The sequence below is a fragment of the Ictidomys tridecemlineatus genome, chromosome 3 (assembly GCF_052094955.1).
Source record: "Ictidomys tridecemlineatus isolate mIctTri1 chromosome 3, mIctTri1.hap1, whole genome shotgun sequence".
Classification (NCBI taxonomy): Eukaryota; Metazoa; Chordata; class Mammalia; order Rodentia; family Sciuridae; genus Ictidomys; species Ictidomys tridecemlineatus.
Window position 1 is genome coordinate 103,804,350 of NC_135479.1, and position 21,813 is coordinate 103,826,162.

Genomic DNA, 21,813 nt, shown 5'->3' on the forward strand with positions numbered 1-21,813 from the left:
GGGGAACAGTCAGTGTGGGGATTCAGCCATAGCTTTAGGAGTTGTAGCTGGGGGCTCCCCTGACCTCAGAGATCCATGGGGGTGCTGGATGATTAAGAGTCAGTTCCCAGATCTCATCAGCTGTTTAATGTGACTGTTGGGGGAGGGTTTCTTAGGACAGTAAATGGTAATTATCACCTTACTTCTGTTTCCTTGTCAGAGAATAAAAATATAAGCACAAATAACTGAGGTGGGAGCAGACCTCAATGGATTCAGTGATGATATTTATTAATCCACAGAAGCAATCAGTCAGGCATTGGAGGGGCTCAGTTTTAAGTTAGAAGAAAATGGCCACTAGCCCTATCTAGAGATGTGGAATAAAGATGGGAGGCATGGGAGGGGGCAGAGGGTTACCAAGGATGGTGGACTGTGATGAACAGAATTATCCAAAGTACATGTATGAAGACATGAATTGATGTGAACATACATTATATACAACCAGAGATATGAAAAATCATGCTGTATATGTGTAATAAGAATTGTAATGCATTCCACGTTCATGTATTTAAAAAATAAAATCAATTAAATATTAAAACACAAATAAAATGGCCACCAGTTACAGAAGACCACCAGTTTTAATGAGGATAGCTTAATGATTGGAGACTGAAGCAGAACATGTCAGTTTGGGCAGGCTGGAAGAAACTTGTAAAATATACAAAACTCATTGTTACTGGAAGGGATAAAAGCTCAGAGCTCAGTACTCATTGCTTGTCTTTCTGCTTCAGGATCCATTGTTATCCAGAGCTTTACCATTTGCTTTTCTCCTTTTAGGACTCCTCAAAAGTGGGAAAGTTCAGGTCCCAGGTCTCAGTAATGCCTCCTCTATTCAGGACCCACTGTTACTGGGAAGTATTAATGTTTGCCTTCTTCCCCCTCCCTCCTCCTGGGCCAAACAGTGCTCCTTTCTTTCTGGGAGCTGTCTTGGGCAATATTATTTTTTCATGTCCTTCAATACATACTTAGGCAAGTGTTGTGCTTCTCTGCTCTATTCTCAACCCTTTTAAAATTTTTCTTTTGTGTTGGGACCTTGCTAAATTGCCCAGGCTGGCCTTGAAGTTATGATTCTCCTGTCTCAATCTCCTAAATATCTCAGGTTACAGATGTGTACCACCATGCCTGACTGATATAATGTTTTTTTTAAGAAAGTTTATAACACAGACATTTTGAGACAAGAAAAGAGACAGTGTACCTCCAACAAATTCACAAGACAATAGGGAAGATAGGAGTGAAGTACATAAAAAAATCTGGAATAGCTTGGAGCTATGCACATGCCTGTAATACCAGTGTACCAGTGGCTCAGGAGGCTGAGGCAGGAGGATTGCAAGTTTCAAGCCAACCTCAGTAACTTAGTGAGGCCCTCAACAACTCAATGACACTCTGTTCATAAATAAAATACAAGAAAGTGCTGGGGATGTGGCTGTTGGTTAAATGCCTCTGGGTTCAATTCTTGGTACCAAAACAACAAAAACAACAACTAGGATTAGTGCCTGACAGTAGATTTCAGTCTCTGGAAGCCAGCCATGTTTTGAGTTGGTGATCCAGAGGACATGTGGGTATTCAGTTTCACAGTGCCTAGAGCTGGTATCTCCTGTAGCTTAACAGACTTCCTGTGCTTTGAGAAATATTTTTCCAGTTTTTTTTTGTTGTTGTTGTTAAAATATCCTAGTAGTGACCTCTTTAAATATGCTGTGTAGTGGAGAGGATGTAGTTCAGAAGTAGAGTGATTGCCTAGCACATGTGAGGCAATGGGTTCCATTCCCTGAACCAAAAAAATAAATAAGTAAATGAATAATTTGGTAGGTAGGTAAATTACTGACATTTACAATATTGTAGTCCACTCACTACCTCTATTTTGTTCCATATTATTAAGTTACCACAAATGCAAACCATGTCTCCATTAAGCAATCACTCTCACACACTGCCTTTTCTGGCTTCATTTTTTTTTATCTGTTGGGTTTCCATATTATGGATATTTCATATATATAAAACCACAAAATATGTAATTTTTTTGTCTTATTGGCTTACTTAGAATTATTTAGGTTTATCCATGTTGTACTTTATACAAGAATTTCATTTTATGCCTCAGTAATATTCTACCATATATGTATGTGTTCTAACCTACACATATCACATTTTATTTATGCATTCTGTTGGTAGACATCTTTTTGCTAGTTTTTTTAAAATTTTTAAATTGATTTTTTTTAAAACAAATGACCATGGAATGCAATACAATTTTTTGATTTTAAAAAATGACAGCAGAATGCATTAAAATTCTTATTACACATATACAGCACAATTTTTCATATCTCTGTTTGTATATAAAGTATGTTGACATATTTTTGCTAATTTGAGTGGTGCTCCTGAGAACATTCACATACAGGTGATTGAGTTTTTGTTTTCAGTTTGTTTGGTAAATACCTAAGAATGGAATTGGTAGGTCATGTAATGATATTTTATATTTATCATTTTAATGAAACCCCAAACTACTTTCTATGACAACTGTACTATTTTTCATTCCTCTCAAAAATGGATAGTGAGGGCTGGGATTAAGACCTAGAGATAGAGCACTTGCCTAGCAGGTGTGAAGCACTTGGTTAGATTCTGAGCACTGCATAAGAATAAATGAATAAAATACAGATTAATTAACAATTTAATATATTAAAAAATGGATAGTGATTCCCATTTCTCCATATCCTTACTAATACTTACTAATTTTGTTTTTACTTTTTTACTGTAGCCACCTTACAAAGTGAGAAGTGATATCTCATTATGGTTTAAGATTTTGTTTTTGGTACTTGAAATGAACCCAGGATTACTCTACCACTAAGCATCATTCCCAGCCCATTTAATTTTTGTTTTTTGTTTTGTTTTGTTTTGAGGAAGCATCATTCTAAGTAGCCCAGTCTAAACATTAACTTAGGATTCTTCTGCCTTAGCTCCTGAGTAGTTGGGATTACTTGTGTGCACCACTGCACTGTGTGTCTAATTTTATTTTTCATTTGATATTGGGAATTAAGTCCAGGGGAGTTTTTTCCAGTCCTTTTTATTTTTTATTGAAAGATAGGGTCTTTCTAGTTTGCTGAGGCTGGCCTCTAACTTATAATCCTCTTGCCTCAGTCTCCCAGGCCTTATAGGTATATGCTTCCCTGCCTAGCTCAAAATAATTCTTAAGAATAAGTGTAACATAGATATTTTTAAACAAAGAAAGAATGTACTTCTAATAGACCATCACATATTAAATTTTTAAGTAATATAGCGCAGGAAGAAAAAATTATTTCCAGAATGAAATTTAGACACAAAAATTAGATGGAATAAATTGTAGAAATTCATAAATATACAGATGCATATTAGGGCAAAATTATTCAGAATTTTTCCTATCCCAATATATTATTTTTGTATGATAGAAAGTGTGGAATTCTACATTAATCAATATTTTTCTCAGAGAAAATTAGAAAAAATTCTTCAGAAAAGTTTCATCAAAAGGTGGCCTTTCTTCCTGCATGTAAGTTGGGTGATTTTTGTTATTTGAGTGTCAGCACTGATTAGCACCAAAGGACTAACTGTGCCATAGCCATTAGCCACAAGCATCTGGACACATACCAAGATGGCATCACTGGTCCATGTCAAACCTATGGTCAATGAAATGATGGAGTCTGCACAGTACAGGACAGCAAAGCAGCAGATCAGCAGCAGAATGCTTTGAGTGGCCCTTTGTTCTGGGGAGGATTTTGGAGAGAGAACTTGGAATTGTGAAGATTCTGGGACTGCTTTTTGTGTCTGTACAAGAGAATGACCATGTACCCACTGGAAAAAACCATAAGGCCCACGAAGAAGACATCTCTACATGCCATTAAGGTGAGAAAGAATTCCCTGTGAATGTACTTCATGGGTAGAAAGGAACAGTGTTCAGTGACGAACAGAAGACCAGGCTGGGTCTTATTGGGTGTGGACACAGTGTACAGGAGCAGGTTGCTACAGGTGGACATGGTGAAGACCCATAAGAAGAAAAATAGCTTCAAAATTGGATTTGTGTTTTTCAGTTTGAAGTTGGCCAACCAGGAGCCAGTGGGGCTGATGGTGATGGCCTGAAGCACACTCAGGACACAGGTGGTACAGATGGACAGTCCCCTCATGACCTTGTTCAGAAAGACTAGCACTTTGCATTTGAAGTCACCTGGAATGTCCTGTGTTTCCCAAATGTCTGTAGACACCAAAAGGCCCATGGTGAGGAGCATGAGAATGTGTGTTAGAGCCAAGTGGACGATGTGGAGGTCGGTGATCCTAGGCTTGTGGCCCACATGGACAGCAGCAGTGTGGAGGCAAATCAGAATTGCATTTGCTGAGATCCCAATGCCAGCCTGGGGATAAAACGCATTTCTTATGGCTATATAACTGAAACGTTGGTCCATCTTCATGGGGATATTGAAGCAAATGTTTCTGAAAGGAAATGGAGGACTTCATGTGACATATACAGCATTTTCTTTGGCAGGCTTCCAATCATCAATTTGCACTTTTCTTTCTCTAGAGCCATCATTTACCCAAACAATTCTATGTAAATAGAACTAACTCTGATGCCTCATTTAACTTCAAGTAAGTTCTGGGGCATGCATGGCTCTGGGTCGAGTGCTTGCCTAGCGTGCATGATGCCCTGGGTTCTGCCCACCACACTGCAGTCAATACATATATCAGCATCACTTATTCCTTCATGAAATGAATTTTTAAATCTCCCATCTCCTCATGGGGTATCTATATCATATCTTTATCTGTAAGCCTATAATACTTACTGTGCTTTTATTCATGTCAATAATTATATTATTTAATGGGTAGCATTTGTTTACTTTCCTGTTTTTCCTGCATATATCTTAAGGGTGAAGATGCCTGCTTGTTTACCTTTGTATCTGGAAGACCCAAAACAGTGGTTCCTAGATGGACATTGTTCACCAAAGACTGTTTATGTAAGTCCTGGAGAAATGGAAGTAAGACTCTTCCAGGAAAAATGTCTGAAGAGTCCCATTCTAATGGTTTGTTTATGAAAGTGCAGAACACTGAGGGATTTAGTAGTGTGCATCTCAGACACAGCAGTCTGTGTTTATCCGAGTTTCACCACTTACTAGCTGAATGAGCATTGTCAATCAGTTAACATCATGAATAAAAGTGGATAAAGACAATACTTTTCTCAAAGCTATTGAAATAAGCAAGTGAAAAATGTGAAAATCATTTAGAAAATCCTTGACATGTATGAAGCACTATAATAGTGTTAATTATTGGTTCCTTATTTATCACCACTCAACTTTGGCTTAGGAGCATTCACATAGGACATTAAAGATTTCAAAGAGAGGTTAAAAACCTACCATAACATTGGCTTCCTATGGCAAACTTTGATCCTTGGTTACTGGGGAAATTCTAGGTTTTAAATAATTTTCCATTTTCCCCAGGAAATACCTTCAAATATTTCTGCATTCTTAATCCATTGTGTGGAGACACATGGTAGAGCCTCTTAATTATCAATCAAGAATTATCATATTTTATGCTTTCATTTTATTTCTCAGACCTATATATTAGAAGAGAAAATATAACTCTTATCACAATGAGTTGGAGCATTTTTTCCCAGAAAATCTCTTACAAGGAATTCAGTCATACCCTGAAAGATTTTTCAGCTGCTTCTGAGTTGGAATTGAGATCTTCAAGTCTCCTTGGTTCATTTTTCATATGTATGTGGGGTTCTGCCAGAACATGGGTAAAAATAAAGTAAAATGACAAGACCATAGCTTAAATCCAGGAATTTACTCAATTTCTTTAAAATAAGCAATTTCTTAAGAGTTTTTTTTTATCTGTATGATACAGTGAAAGTAGTAATAGCCCCCCAAGTCTCCATAAGGTTACTAAGAATGATAAAATAATGATTTTATTAATCTATCAAAATGTTCCAAATTTTATTAAATACTTTTCTAATGAAAGGCAGAGTTATTGAGAGTCCAGATTTTTGACACAATGCTCCTAATGTCAAGGCAATAAGCTTACAGGAAATATAGAGAAATGCAAGGGACTCAATCAAGGGAATCCACCTAGGCCCAGTTTGGAATGTACAAATACCATGTGCTGCATGAAGCTCCTGAGATACTTTTGATTAAAAACCTGGATCCAGTGAAAGGTGGAGCCAACATTCTTTTTTGCTTTTGTAATATCTCCTACCCCAGGGTGTTTCTGTGATTCATGAAGAAAAACTGAACAGTATTTCAGACATAGAAGATGGTAAAACAAGAAGAGTTTTGTCATAAATAGAAGGTCAAAATTAGCTGGAAACCCAAATGTTAAACCTAGATATGTTTTGTGGAAAAGAACAAAGTTTTGGAGACCTCAATTCAACAGATTACCCCTTCTCTTATTTCTCATCATGTGAGTATAGGTTACACACATACTCTTAATAAATGTAATGGAGCATTCAATTTCAAAGGAAATCAGTATTTCAAACTAGAATCTAGACATTGGCCTCAGGACCTGTTAAATTCAACCTATCACAATGCACCTGGCACACCCATCACCAAGCAAGAAAAATAATGGTCACAATGAATAAATTCAAAAACACTGAAGTCCTCTATGTGAATTGATGTTTGGATGATGCCAGTATATTTCTTACCTAAGATGTCTTCAGTAGCATATTCACTGAGGCCCTGAGAGACACTTTTGAGACACTGGAACACTCAGAATTAGTCACCCTAACCTTTCAGTCTTCATTAGGGACTCTATCCATGCTTCCCAGTCTTTTGTCATCCTGCTACCAGTAGCTGAATTTATATATTTTGGAACCAGAAGGGAAAATATCTCTTGGATGATGACCCAGTTACCATTTTCTTCTCTTTCTAAATCACTAAATTCCTGAGGAGATGGTTAACTTCCCTACACAAAGAGTAAAGTTGTGTTCAGTCAGTGATGGCAATGAATTTAAGCTCAGAATTTTTTTGAAAGTGTTTTCAATTCTGAACATCACCATTTGAGATTTGGGAGGTAGAAGTGGCAAAAAATCTTTACAAGATAAAATATTTTCAATAAAAGATAAAATATTTTTTCTCTAGATTTTTATAAATTTAATTTACATATGATTCAACAAATCTACATCAAAGGGATAACTAGATATGGAACATTCTGGTGTTAAATTGTGTCATTTTTTACTGACTATGCACTAATAAAGAATAGGTCTAGTACTAATGGACCAGCAGGGAGAATATGGACATTTCAGATATATATCAGGTACCAAGGAACAATAAGGCATAAGGCAATAGAAACTTTCTCCAGTTAAATGGGGCTATGGTTATGTATACCAACATCACTATGCCATCTCATAAAAACAGAATGTTTTATTTCATTAAAAATTTAAGTTTATTCTATTTTTTCCTGTTGCATCCCTAGGATTATTTTTTATAAAAAAGCTTAATACATGCCTAAATTTAAAAGAAAAGCTATGTTGTAGTAAAGAGGAAGATGAAAAAAATAGATATAGTAAAGCCAGCAACATTTTGAAAGAAAGCAATATCAATTTTTATTTCATGTAAATACATGGTAAGCATTTTTTGAAGTGACTACTAAAAATAACATTTTGTTAGCTAGATTTTTATTGGTTTATCTTTAATCTTATGAATTACCAAAGCAGCACTTGAATCATTTTATTTTCTTGAAGTTACTGTAAAGCAACCTTTTAAATTATTGTTCCTTTTGAGTATTTATGCTACAAAAGTCACTCATAAGTTAGTAATGCTTGTAATATAAAGTATAATATGAAATAAAAGTAATACTGTTAAAATTTAAGTAATAATACTACAAAGTTTAAACAAGCCCTGTAGCACATTAGAAATAAATACCTGTGGCCTGGTTATGATGTAGTAAAAGCAGACTTTACAATGTCTTCCTCCAGCATCTATCCAGGAACCTCCTCTGCATCTTCTTTCACCCAGATTTTGAGCTGAGGCCTCCAAGATGAGGTGATATGGATCAGAAAGCTTTAGCTCATCTCTCAGTAGACTGCTAATCTTGCTGTTGCGTCAGAAGTCTGACAGTACCTGTCTTCCAGTAGTCAGGGAGGGAGTCCCCAAATCAAAGACAAATACTTCTTTCATCCTCAGGCAATGGTAAACAAGCCCCATCTGGATAAAAACTTTTTGTGTGTTACTCCTATTTTCCAAGGTCAGAAGAGCCTGTGTTTCTTTCTGGTTTACAATCATAATGAACAAATATAAAGAAGCTCACATTGACCCTAAATAGATATCCCCTGGCATAAAATAAAATGAAATATTAAAAAATTATTTAATGTGATATGTGGATGGAAACACATTTAGAAAATATATTTCTTGGATGTGTCTACTGGAAACAGCTCAGAATGCTGACATCCCAATATTAGTGAATATGTCTCACATTGAGCTTTGATTTCTGTATGGTTGTGAGAAGAAGTTAGGGAGACTGAACGAAGACAACTTATGCTGCAAGGAAAAGAAGAAAGGGATGGAAGGAGTGTGGGAGATAAGAACAAAGGAGAAAATGATCTGAAGAATTCAGAGAGTAATGGGATTGCCCCAAAAGGGCAGAAAGATAAGAGTGAGTGTTCTCCTCATTATGGTCATTATTATTCCCATCAATATCTATGGGTCCTTACTTAGTTCACCTAGTTAGTCTACTCCACCACCTCTCTCGTCCAAGTCATGTCTGAATTTGTGGCTGGTCTGTTCTCACTATTAAGGAAAAATTCATCACAGAACCTGCATGAGCCATGGCTGATTTGGAGGTAATACTCCAGCATTGTAGAGTGTAGGATAGCCACAAGCAAGTGGTGTAAGGACTTCAGATGTCAGGCACCAAGGCTCTCTCCTTCCCACCTCAGTAAGCAAAAAAGAACCTTTCTGTTACTGTTGGCTTGTCAAATAGCTACTTAATTAGCTTGACAACTATATCTTTCATAATAATATTAGCCACAATTTTCCACAGTTTTATTGGTATGTTAACAGTTGTCCATAACGATAGAGTTTGTTGTTCTATGTTCATACATGTGCACAGTATACCAATATGATTTGCCAATATCATTCCCCAGTATTTCTCCTTTCCCTCCTGCTTCTTCCCTTGGTCCCTTTATACTACTGATCTCCCTTAAGACATTCATGAGTTTCTCCCTCAAATGGTCTCTGTATCATTCCAATTTTTGTGTATGTCCTGACAAAGCAAGCATAGGAGATTGTTTTTCTTGTTGACTCTGGATTGCCTGGAATCCTTATTGTTATTATTGAGGTGTCTATTTGGGGTCGAAGTCCTTGGTGTCCTGAACAAAAAACTGAGCAATATGCAAAAGTAAGAGGGAAAATACAGTTTTATTGAAGGTGAAAATAGACTCCATAGCATAGAGCAATGTGGGCCTAGAGAGGCAGGCTCAAGGCACCAATATCTGGAAATTAATGTCTTATATGTTGAGCTGTGAGGCATTTTCTTTCCTAAGTGAACCAGATTGAAGACATTACCCAATTTGCACCCACTGATTACCTTATGATACCTGAATAGAAATTTTTCCAGTTTCCTTCATTGGTTATTTTAGAAAACCTAATTAGAATACTGCCCACTTTACCCCCATTGGTCATTTAAAATTATCAAATCTGGGGAAGGAGTTGTCATGGTAATGAGACTTGTCATAAACAAGGACATAACTTGTCTCCCTTTCTTGTCCTCCAGTGGCATCTTTCTTATACCCTGTGTACACCATCTTGGTGTCTCTGAACTCCTACCTAACACTCTGATGAAGTAGTCTGTATTTCATAATATATCATCCACTTTTTTATCCTTTAGTGTTAACCAATAAACCTTTATACATAATTATATTGCTGAATTTCTACCAAGTTTTGTCAGATAAGCAAAAGTACAGTATTCTCATTTTAGTGTCCTTGGTGTAAGTTAAGTTAATCAAAGAATTTCTCAGATCATTTCTTTCTCAATCATGGGTGGAGTAAAATATCACTGGAGCAGGATTTATTTACTAGCTAAGGAATCACTAGGCATAAAGCAGAGGGATAAATTGTCCCTATTGTTTGATGGGAGGGTGTGTATTCTTCCTTGGGAATTGAAGATATTACTTTCCTCTCAAGTTTTTTCTGTTCTCTACATAAATAGGGAGAACCATTAAATGGATTTGGGTGACTTAGTTGTAGAAAGGGACTGACCAAACCTCAAAGGGATGCATATTAAAGAGAAGACAGGTTTGTTGTATGACATTGTCAGTACAAAACATCTGTGTCACTGGGTTAGCTTTGGCCATTGCTTTGAGTATGGCTTTTGCTGGAAAACATAAGCATGTTCTATTTGTTTGAATTAACACACTTAATTTTGTTGGGAATTGTTAGATATACAAAAAATCGAGCATATAATACCAAGTACCCATATGCCTCCAACCATACAGAGTTTCACCTATTGTTTATAACTTTCATTTCTGTGGTCAATTTGTAACCATTACCAAACCAACACAATGTTTCCAATACTGACATATCATTTTTAACTACTTGTTGTGAAGTTGTAGAAGCATTAAGAAAAGCCTTCCCGTGTGTATCTACTATTATGCTCTTTTTCATGATGGGTTCAATACTATACAATCTCCATTCTTCACCATCTCCCCTTGAATATCTGGCAACCATTAATGTTTTATGGTCTATTGTTTTGCATTGGCGAGGATGTGGGGAAAAGGGCACACTTGTTCACTGCTGGTGGGACTGCAAAATGGTGAGGCCAATTTGGAAAGCAGTATGGAGATTCCTGGGAAAGCTGGGAATGGATCCACCATTTGACCCAGCTATTGCCCTTCTTGGACTATTCCCTGAGGACCTTAAAAGAGCACACTATACGGATACGGCCACATCAATGATTATAGCAGCACAATTCACAATAGCTAGACTGTGGAACCAACCTAGATGCCCTTCAATAGATGAGTGGATAAAAAAATTGTGGCAGCTATACACAATGGAGTATTATGCAGCACTAAGAAACGACAAAATCATAGAATTTGCAGGGAAATGGATGGCATTAGAGCAGATTATGCTAAGTGAAGCTAGCCAAGCCCTAAAAAACAAATGTCAAATGTCTTCTTTGATATAAAGAGAGCCACTAAGAATAGAACAGGAAGGAAGAGCATGAGGAAAAGACTAACAGTAAACTAAGACGAATGGGGGGAGAGAAAGGAAGAGAGAAGGGAAAACATATGGAAATGGTAGGAGACCTTCAGTGATACACAAAATAATAAGAGGTTATGAGGGGCAAGGGGGTGGGGGGAAAAAAAGGGGAGAGAATTGAACAACAGCAGAGAAGGTAGAGAGGGATGTTGGGAGGGGAGGGGAGGGGAGGGGGGATAGTAGGGGATAGGAAAGGTAGCAGAATACAACAGTCACTAATATGCCATTATGTAAAAATGTGAGTATGTAACAGAAGTGAGTCTGTATTATGTATTTGGGGAGTTCAAAACCCAATTGAGTCGAATGTATGAAAGATGATATGTCTTGAGCTCTGTAATGTTTTGAACAACCAATAAAAAAAAAACTAAAAAACGAAGAGAAAATTCTTAAAAACAAAGAAGCAGAAGAAAACAAATTATTATATTCAGAGGGAAAAATTGTAACAGCTGTTTTCTCACTAGGAAAAAATAATAGAGGGAGAGAGAGACCAGATGGAAGTGAAATTGACCATCATCCAAGGATTTTATATCCAGAATAACTGACCTTTAAAAATGAAGGTAAAATACTATATTGTGCGCATGTACAGATATGTAACAACAAATCCCATCATTATGTACAACTATAATGCACCAACTGAAATGTAGAAAAAATGAAAGTAAAATAAAGACACAAAAGTATTTGATGAAATAATGACTAGAAATTAACTAAATAAGACTGAATTCATTGCTCAAAAAAAAATAAAATAAAATAAAATCCTGATTGGTCTCCATTACTGACTCCACCTTCCCTGCACAGTGCAATAAAAGGCCAGCCCTTGGATGAGCTGTGGATTTGCTGAGAAGGAGCAGATGGGACAACCTGAAGGGATGTGCCTTGTGGAAGGAACTTGGCCTGGGCTGATTCATGCACTCAGCTTTTACTTCCTGCACCTGCATTTGCAGAACAGAAAGACATTTCCTCTGTTAGCTGTGATTTAGGGGAAATGGCTCTGTTGAGACACTGTGGAACTTCTGCTGTCTGTCTGTGGCACAATAACTAATGCTTGGGTTTTTGTTGTTGTTGTTGTTGTTTGTTTGTTTTTTAATGCAATTTCCTTTTACATATACTCTGGCTATTGGCTTGCAAGAGAGAGACATTGACAGCCAACCAAATGCTGCCAGGCTCCTGAAAAGGGTTAAAAAGAAGCATTTCAAACATGAAAGGGCTAGTGAGGCTTAGGCAAGAGGATTATAAGTTCAAAGCTAGCTTCAGCAACTTAGCAAGGTCCTAAGCAATTTAGTGAAACCCTGTCTCAAAATAAAAAATAAAGAGGAATGAAATAAATCAACAAATATATGAAAAAAAAGTTCAACATGTCTATCAATTAGAGAAATGAAAATCAAAACTACTCCAAGATTTCATCTCACTCCAGTCAGAATGACAGTTATCAAGAATACAAACAACAATAAGTATTGATGAGGATGTGGGGAAAAGGGCATGCTAATATATTGCTGGTGGGACTTCAAATGGTACAATCAATATGGAAAGCATTATGGAGATTCCTTGGAAAACTTGGAATGGAACCACTATTTGACCCACCTATCCCACTCCTCGGTTTATACCTAAAGGACTAAAAAATAGCATACAGGGACACAGCCACATCAATGTTTATAGCAGCACAATTCACAATAGCTAAATTGTGCCCTTCAATAGATGAATGGAAAAAGAAACTGTGGTATATACACACAATGGCATATTACTCAGCATTAAAAGAGAATAAAATCTTGGCATTTGTAGGTCAATGGACAGAGTTAGAGAATATCATGTGAAGAAAAGTAAGCAGTCCCCCAAAACCAAAGGCTGAATGTGGATGCTGATCCATAATCGGGGTGTTGGGGGGAGCATGGGAGGAATGGAGGAACTTTAGATAGGGCAAAGCAGAGGGAGGGGAAGGGAGAGGGAATGGGAATAGGAAAGATGGTGGAATGAGATGGACATCATTACCCTAAGTGCATATATGAAGACATGAATAGTGTGAATCTACTTTGTGTACAATCAGAGACATGAAAAATTGTGCTCTATATGTGTACTATGAATTGAAATGTATTCTGCTGTTATGTATAACAAATTAGAATAAATAAATACATTAAAAAAAATACTATACAATCTCCATTCTTCACCATCTCCCCTTGAATATCTGGCAACCATTAATGTTTTATGGTCTATTGTTTTGCATTTTCCAGGAACTTTGTCTTAATTTTAAATTTATTTATTTATTTTAATTTGTTATACATGATAGCAGAATGCATTTCAATTCATAGTACACATATAGAGCACAACATTTCATTTCTCTGGTTGTACACAAAGCAGAGTCACACCATTTTTGTCTTCATACATGTACTTAGGATAATGATTTCCATCATTCCACCTTTATTTTTACCCCATGCCCTGTCTCTTTCCCTACCTCACTTTTACCCTATCTAAAGTTCTCCATTCCTCCCATGCTCCCCGCCCAGCCCCGTTATGAATCAGTATCCTTATATCAGAGAAAATATTCAGCATTTGTGTTTTGGGGGGATTGGAAGTGCATCTAGGTTGGTTCTATAATTTAGCTATTGAGAATTGTGCTGCTATAAACATTAATGTGGCTGTGTCCCTATTTCTAAGTCCTTTGTGTATAAACCAAGGAGTAGGATAGCTGGTTCAAATGATGGTTCTATTTCCAGATTGTTTGCATCAATTTTCAGTCTCACAAGCAATAGTGAATTTGCCTCCCCTGTCATCCTCACCAATACTTATTGTTGTTTGTATTATTAATAGCTGCTATTCTGACTGTAGTGAGATAAAAACCTTGAGTAGTTTTGGTTTGCATTTCTCTAATTGCTAGATGTTGAAAATTTTTCATATATTTGTTGATTGGTTGTATATCATTATCTAAGAAGTGTCTTTTGAACTTCTTAGACTTTTTATTGAGTTATTTATTTTTTGGTGTTACTTTTTTTTCTTTTTTTATTGATTGTTCAAAACATTACAGAGCTCATGATATATCATCTTTCATACATTTGACTCAATTGGGTTTGAACTCCCTTTTTTACCCCAAATACAAATTGCAGAATCACATCGGTTACACACTCACTTTTTTACATAATGGCATATTAGTGACTGTTTTATTCTGCTACCATTCCTATCCCCTACTATCCCCCCTCCCCTCCCCTCCCCTCCCAGCTTCCCTCTCTACCTCTTCTGCTGTTGTTCAATTCTCTCCACTTTTTTTCCCTCCCCCTTGCCCCTCACAACCTCTTATAATTTTGTGTTTCATTGAAGGTCTCCTACCATTTCCATATGCTTTCCCTTCTCTCTCCCTTTCTCTCCCCTCATTCGTCTTTGTTTACTGGTAGTCTTTTCCTCATGTTCTTCTTTCCTGTTCTGTTCTTGGTGTTACATTTTTTGAGTTCTTTGTGGATTCTAGAGATTAGTGCTGTATCTGATGTGCTTGTGGTAAAAATTTGTTCCCATTCTGTAGGCTCTGTATTCATCTCACTGATTGTTTCTTCTGCTGATAATAAGCTTTTCAGTTTGAATCCATCCCATTTATTGCTTCTTGACTTTATTTCTTGTAAAATAGGAATCTTATTAAGAATGTCAGGGCCTAATCTGACATAAGGAAAATTTTGTGCTTACTTTTTATTCTATTAGGTAAGGGTCTCTGGTTTAATTCCTAGGTCCTTGTCCCATTTTGAGTTGAGTTTTGTGCATGGTGAGAGATAGAGGCTTAATTTTATTTTGCTGCATGTGGAGTTCCAGTTTTCCCAGCACCAATTATTGAAGAGGCTATCTTTTCTCCAATGTATATTTTTGGCACCTTTGTCTAGTAGTAGATAACTGTATTTATATTGGTTTGTCTCTGTGTCTTCTATTCTGTACCATTGGTCTATAAGTCTATGTTGTGTCATTACCAACTACAGTATATGTGTAGTATTCTTTAAGTTCTGATATAGTGATGCCACCTGCTTCACTCTTTTTCTAAGTATTGCTTTGGCTATTCTTTTATTTTTCCAGATAAATTTTATGGTTGCTTTTTCTATTCCTATGAGTAATGGCATTGGAATATTTATTGAAATTGCATTAAATCTGAAAGTGCTTTAAATATTTATTCTTTTGGTAGTGTGACCATGTTGACAATATTGGTTGTGCTTATCCAAGAACAAGGGGGACTTTACATCTTCTAGGTCTTCTTTAATTTCTTTTTCTAGTTTCTGTAGTTTTCATCGACAATGTCTTTCACTTCTTTCATTAAGCTGATTCCCAACTATGTTTTTTTTATTTTTTAAGCTAAAGTAAATGGAGTAGTTTTCCTAGTTTCTCTTTCACGGGATTTGTTACTGATGTATAGAAATGCCATAGATTTATGGGTATTAATTTTATAGCCTTCGACTTTGCTGAATTCCTTTATTAGTTGTAAAAGTTTTCTCATGAAAATTTTGGGATCCTCTAGGTATAGAATCATATTGTCAGCAAATAGTAATAGTTTAATATTTTTCATTTTCTGTCCATATTTCTTTAATTTATTTTGTCTCTTTAATTTCTCTGGCTAGAATTTCAAAAACTATATTAAATATAAATGGAGAATGAGGGCATTCCTGTCTTGTTCCAGTTTTTAGAGAGAATATTTTCAATTTTTTTCAATTTAAAATGATGTTGACCTTGGACTTAGCATAGATTTGTTTAAAATGTTGAGATATGTTTCTATTATCCCTAGTTTTTCTAGTGTTTTGATAATCATGGGGTTCCATGTGTTGACAAATGCTTTTTCTGCATCTATTTAGATGATCCTTATATTTAAGTCTATCAATGTGATGAGTTACATTTATTGATTTCCCTATGTTGAACCATCCTTGCTTCCATGAGATGAACCTAACTTGATCATGGTGCATGATCTTTTTAATATAATTTTGTATTTGATTTGCCAGCATTTTATTGAGAATTTTCCCATCTATGTTTATTAGCAATGAACATTAGTCTGAAGTTTTTTTTTATTATTTGATGTGTCTTTGTATGGTTTTGGAATCAGGGTGATATTGGCATCATGAAATAAGTTTGAAAGTGTTCCCTCTTGTTTATTTCATGGAATAACTTGAGGAGTATTGATATTAGTTCTTCTTTGAAGGTCTTATAGGATCCAGCTCTGGATTCATCTGATTTTGGGCTTTTCTTTGTTGGTAGGCTTTGATGGCATCTTCTATTTCATTGGTTGAAACTGATCTGTTTAATTTGTGTGTATCATCCTGATTCAGTTTGGGCAAATCATATGACTTAAGAAATTTGTCATTGCCTACAATGTATTATATTTTTGTGAGAATTAAAGTCTAGAATAATTTTTTAAAAGTAAAATCATTGAGAAAAGAAAGAAACATAAAAGCAAGAATTGGGCTAGGGATGTGGCTCAAGCAGTAGTGCACTCACCTGGCATGCGCAGGGTGCTAGGTTTGATCCTCAGCACCACACAAAAATAAAATAAAGATGTTGTGCCCACCAAAAACTAAAAAAAAATGTATTAAAAATTCTCTCTCTCTCTCTCTCTCTCTCTCTCTCTCTTTCTCTCTCTCTCTCTTCTCTCAAAACAAATAAATAAAAACAATAATTTTCCAAAAGTAGTGATTTTTGGTAGTGATTTTAAAGGGTAAAAGATATTTGGCTTATATTTATTTTACTAATCCCTCTAGGAAAAATAACAAATTCCTTTGTTTTAACTTTACTCATTTCTGGAGTAAACGAGCAGTTGATAATAATCTAGAGAAAAAGAATTTCATTTTTTCATGAGAAAAAAATTCTAAACAATTTTTAACCACTCCTTTTCTTTAAATAAAGACAGATGATGTTTAAGTTGTAGCTTTTTTTACAAAAATATTTCCAAGTACAGTTTCAATACAGTCAGTGAATGATTACATAACTCATTTTTATGTGAGAAAATTCTGTACAACCTCCACAAATTTGTATAATTTTGAAGAAAAATAAGTGGTAAATAGACCACAATTAAAGCTTCCTGTCCTGGTTTCCCAACATCTGAATCCAGGCATTCGAGGCAGGATGACAGAAGTTTGGGAAACAGACAGGTTTTCTGAAGCAGACCTGGAGTCCTGGGTGCCTAATTTGAAACACTCTGATGGCTATCAGGGTCCCATAAATATGTTAGAAAAAGCTTAATTAAGGAATATTCCAGAATCATCCAAAGACAGAAATGCAACATGTACTTAACTCAAGGACAATCCTTTTTTTTTTCTTTGTGGCATGCTGAGGCAAGAGCAAAAAGTAAATTTTATTTAAGAAACATAACAGAGAGACTCCTCCATAGAGGAAAGGGTCTGGAATTGATGCTCAAGGGAGTTGGGGTGGTGGTGGGGCTTAGTCCTTTTATACATTTTAGGTTTCCTTTCTTCTCATGACCCCTCCTCCCAACCTGCCTTTATGAACCAAAAAGTGACAAAAACTAAAGAAGAGAGAGCTACATGGAGGTGATTGCTTGTGTCAGGAAGTGAGATTCTTCCCATCCCCTAAAGACTGTTAGCAACTGGGTGATGGAGAGTACTGAATACTCATTTAATTTGCAGTGATAATCAGTTACCTGTTCTTTGCCTCTTCTCATTCTTGTGAATGTGTCACCTACATGGTGACAGTTTACATTCAAGAGGTCCTCCCACCAATGCCTGGATTATAGGTTTGAATTATTTGATTTCTCTTGAACTTGAATGTTTTGTTACATGTATTTAGAGGGTATGTGTAAACAATTTCTTTCTGCTATCTTCCGAGTAGCAAGAGAACTGATAAGTTGTTTGATGAAAGTTTCACAATGGCTGGGCACATTCATATCTAAAATCCCAGAAACTGGGAGGGCAGAAGTAAGAGAATTCCAAGTTCAAAGACAGTCTTAGAAACATAGCCAGACCCTAAACAACTTCTGTTCTCCTACTTCACAAAGCACATGACAACCTTGGGGTAGCAAATATCCCAATATCAAAACAATAATGTTGGCACCACCTTTCATGGGATTCAGATTTCTAATACAAAAGTGTATCATGACCTTCACGCTGCTGACATGGGATTTGTGAATTCCACACAGGGTCTCTGAGGTTTTCCTTGACTGAAATTGCTGTGCTTCTCTGTATTTATTTCTGGTTATGCCTTCATTTCATAAGCATCGTGTCAAAGTTATGGACTGGAAAGACATCTGCTTTCTATAGAAAGATATTTTGATAAAATTGGAGTAAAATAGATTATTTTATCATTTATTCCATCATCCTTACTATTCACATTGAGAATCAGATAGGAATTTTAGCCACTTTCACAGTGTAATATATATTCAAACTTTATATGTGTGGGATAAGGAGATAGAGTCAAATTTCTGAGTTGGAAACATGGCCCTGTTATTCAACATGATGTCACCATATACATACAGAAATTTGGATATGTGAGAAATATTAGTTGAAGGACACTTTGTGTCAGCTCCTACCATTGCCCAGCAGCTAAACTTATTTCAGGAATTGACTGAATAACTTGTATGGGATATTTTATGTGAAAAATGACTCAGTACTGTTGAAATGGTGGGTCTACTTTTTCTATATACACATCTAGGAACAAATGAAAACAAAATGTGACAATTATTACTGCAGATAATTGACAAGGAGGCCCGACCAGTCATATCTGTGCTTTTCTAAAAGGAGTTGTGCATGTGAAAGCCTCTAAATATATTATATATTACTGGCAGAATAAGAGAATGAAAAAAAAGTTATACAATACCACAAGTACCCAAGGATTATAGATTGACAAAAGAGGCCAATCTTATGATATTTTTCTCTAAGCTAGGAAATCTTTAATATACTGCAATAATTATCCCAAGCCAAGGTTAGTTATTGACAAATAATATATACTCCTATAATGATTTCTATAGGTCAAGCAGATATTGGCATGTAAACTCCGATAATGGTAGCAGAAAAGCACTGTCTAATGCCCCCTTTTACTCATGATGTACACTAAGGCAGATGTAGTTACACAAAATATGTTCACTCAGCTAGTAAGTGGTGGGACGTGAGTTGGACAAAGGCCATGGTGATGTAGAATATATACCATAAACTCTCTCACAAATCTTCATTTCTGCAAATAAATCAGAAAAATGATCACGTTGAGATTATTTCATGAGAAAATTATTATTTTAACTGTCCAAAATTCACATTAAGAGTAATTTATGAACAATTTCTATATAAGTAAGAATATTTCAGAAACTTCAGTTTCAATGCCAACTCCACCCTTAATAATCTGGATAGAAACAGAAATACTAAATAATTATAGCATAAGATGATTTATCCTAAAAAAGAAAAACAGCCCATCCTACAGATTTCAAGATAAGGGTGAGAGATACAAAACTCCATGACATGAATGACAAATCTAGAATGCCATCCCTCTGAGGAATGAGAGAGATTTGTATTGGAAATTTGTTTTTAATGAACTTTTTCTTATTCAATGTTTGACACAAAATAAAAGCTTCATAAATGCTATGTCAGCAATTTACCACTTAACCCAAAGAAGAACTTGATGACCAATTGAGATGACAATAAGACACTGCCCTAATTACAAAGAATATTTTTTTGGTAAATCATAATTTATTGTCACTGTTAAGTGACTGGAAACATGTCAACAAAAATGTTGATACTAACATATGCTACTGTTTTGTCTTTCATAAATATATCATTTCATTCAACACCCTAATGAAGATGAACCCACATTCAAGATATAGTACCATAAAAATGTCTTGTGTTTCCCAAGCTTGCATTGGGATCTCAGCAAACAATTTTCTGCTTTGCCTCTACATTGCTGATGTCCTTGTGGGCCTCAAGAACAGGGTTACTTATCTCCCCATCACCCACTTGGCTCTAACATATATCCTCATGCTCCTCACCATGGGACTATTGATATCTACAGATATTTGGGAAGTGAAGGACATTGAAATGAAAAAATACTTGTCTTCTTACAGAAAGTAATGTGGCAAATCTTCATCTGTACCACCTGTGTCCTCAGTGCTTCAGGCTATCATCATCAGCCCCAGTGGCTCCTGATTGGCAAACTTCAAATTTAAATCCATAAATCCCATCCTGTGGCTATTTCTCTTCTTATGGGTCCTCACTTTGTCCACCTCACCTTTGTCACCTCCTCTGCTTTGTGACCACAACCAATACAACTGGTGCTCTCCTTGAAACTGTTTTTTTCTGCCAATTTATAGGGACCTCATTTTCACCCTAATTGCATTCAGATTATCTTAATTGTAGGTCTTATGGTTCTTTTCAGAAGATACATGATAATTCTCTGGTAAAGATACACAAAACGATTTATGTCTCTTTTAGCTCCAGGTTGCTGCAGTCTGGCTGGGCAAATAATGGGGAGGGGGGACAGGGAGGAGGGTGACAAGCAACTTGTGAAGGTTGAAACAGCGGGAGCCACTTTATTGTGGGACAGCAGAGGTATTTATACCTAACTGATTATACACAACTTGTTTCAATTAATATCATCTAGATACAGTAATCAGCCAATAAGGAATCTTCATCATCTTAATGCCTTGGTGGCATTAGCTTACAAACCACTCCTCCTGGCAAACTTCCAGGTGCCATCTTGACTTGGTTGTAGCCCTCAACATCTCTCCCCTTTAGTTTTTTTTAAACAACAAGTAAGTGGCTTAGGGACTGTGCCTGTTTTAGGTTGTCCAATACTACACATGGTCCTTACCCATCATTGGATGGTCTGACCTCAAATCATCAGCCTCTTGGCTTAGGTTGGTACCATTGTAATTGGATCTTACCCATCTTTGAATACCGGCTCAACATTTTTAGCCATACTTATGGATCTACACAAACACCATAAACAATCTGCCACAAGAAGGGGAGAATACAAAATGCCATGATACCAAGCCAATTGACTGCTCCAAGTAAGAAGCCTTTGGAAAAATTGTACCACCGATGACAACATCAGCAAAGATACTCTGGCACCATTACAATTTGTTGTCTCAATAGATTACAATTTGTTGTCTCAATAGAATAATTAAATCACAGTCCAGGTAAATTCTGTAAGTAGCTTAAAGCAGTGTCTCAATAGATTAATTAAATCACAGTCCAGGTAAGTTCTGTAGGTAGCTCGAAGCAGAGAAATTGAAGCAGCACTTTGTACAGTTTGTGTGATAGCCATTGCAGAAGCTGTAACAGCAGCAGCAGAAACAGCAACAGCTGTGATGATGGCAGCTGTAATTCTGAAGCCTTGCCTGGTTCTCAGCAATACTGGAAATCCCTCTACCCTTGTCCTCACTGACACTGGGATGAAGTCAGGAACTCTGACAATGATGGCTAAAGAAAATCAGGTAGCATTCCAGCAGGCACTAAGAAAACAACCTTCTGAACAATTTCTCAAGGTTTTTTACATTTGAAATAGGCCTCTATGGTGCTCATTATTCATTAGCCTCCAGGTGTGGGAGAACCATTGTAGCTAAATTGGAGTTCTGGGTATCATCAGCTGCCATGGATTTTAGCATAATCCACAGGAATAGCGAGGAGTCCCATGGCAGCACCTG

At 36.3% G+C, this 21,813-nt stretch overlaps 1 protein-coding gene across 1 annotated transcript; it reads right to left on the reverse strand.

Annotated features, from left to right (window-relative positions):
• Nucleotides 1-3,722: 3,722 nt before the first annotated feature.
• LOC144375706 (putative vomeronasal receptor-like protein 4) lies at nucleotides 3,723-4,448 on the reverse strand. The gene has a single exon (XM_078041150.1). It carries the CDS (start codon nucleotides 4,446-4,448, stop codon nucleotides 3,723-3,725), a length of 726 nt encoding a protein of 241 aa, XP_077897276.1.
• Nucleotides 4,449-21,813: the final 17,365 nt, after the last annotated feature.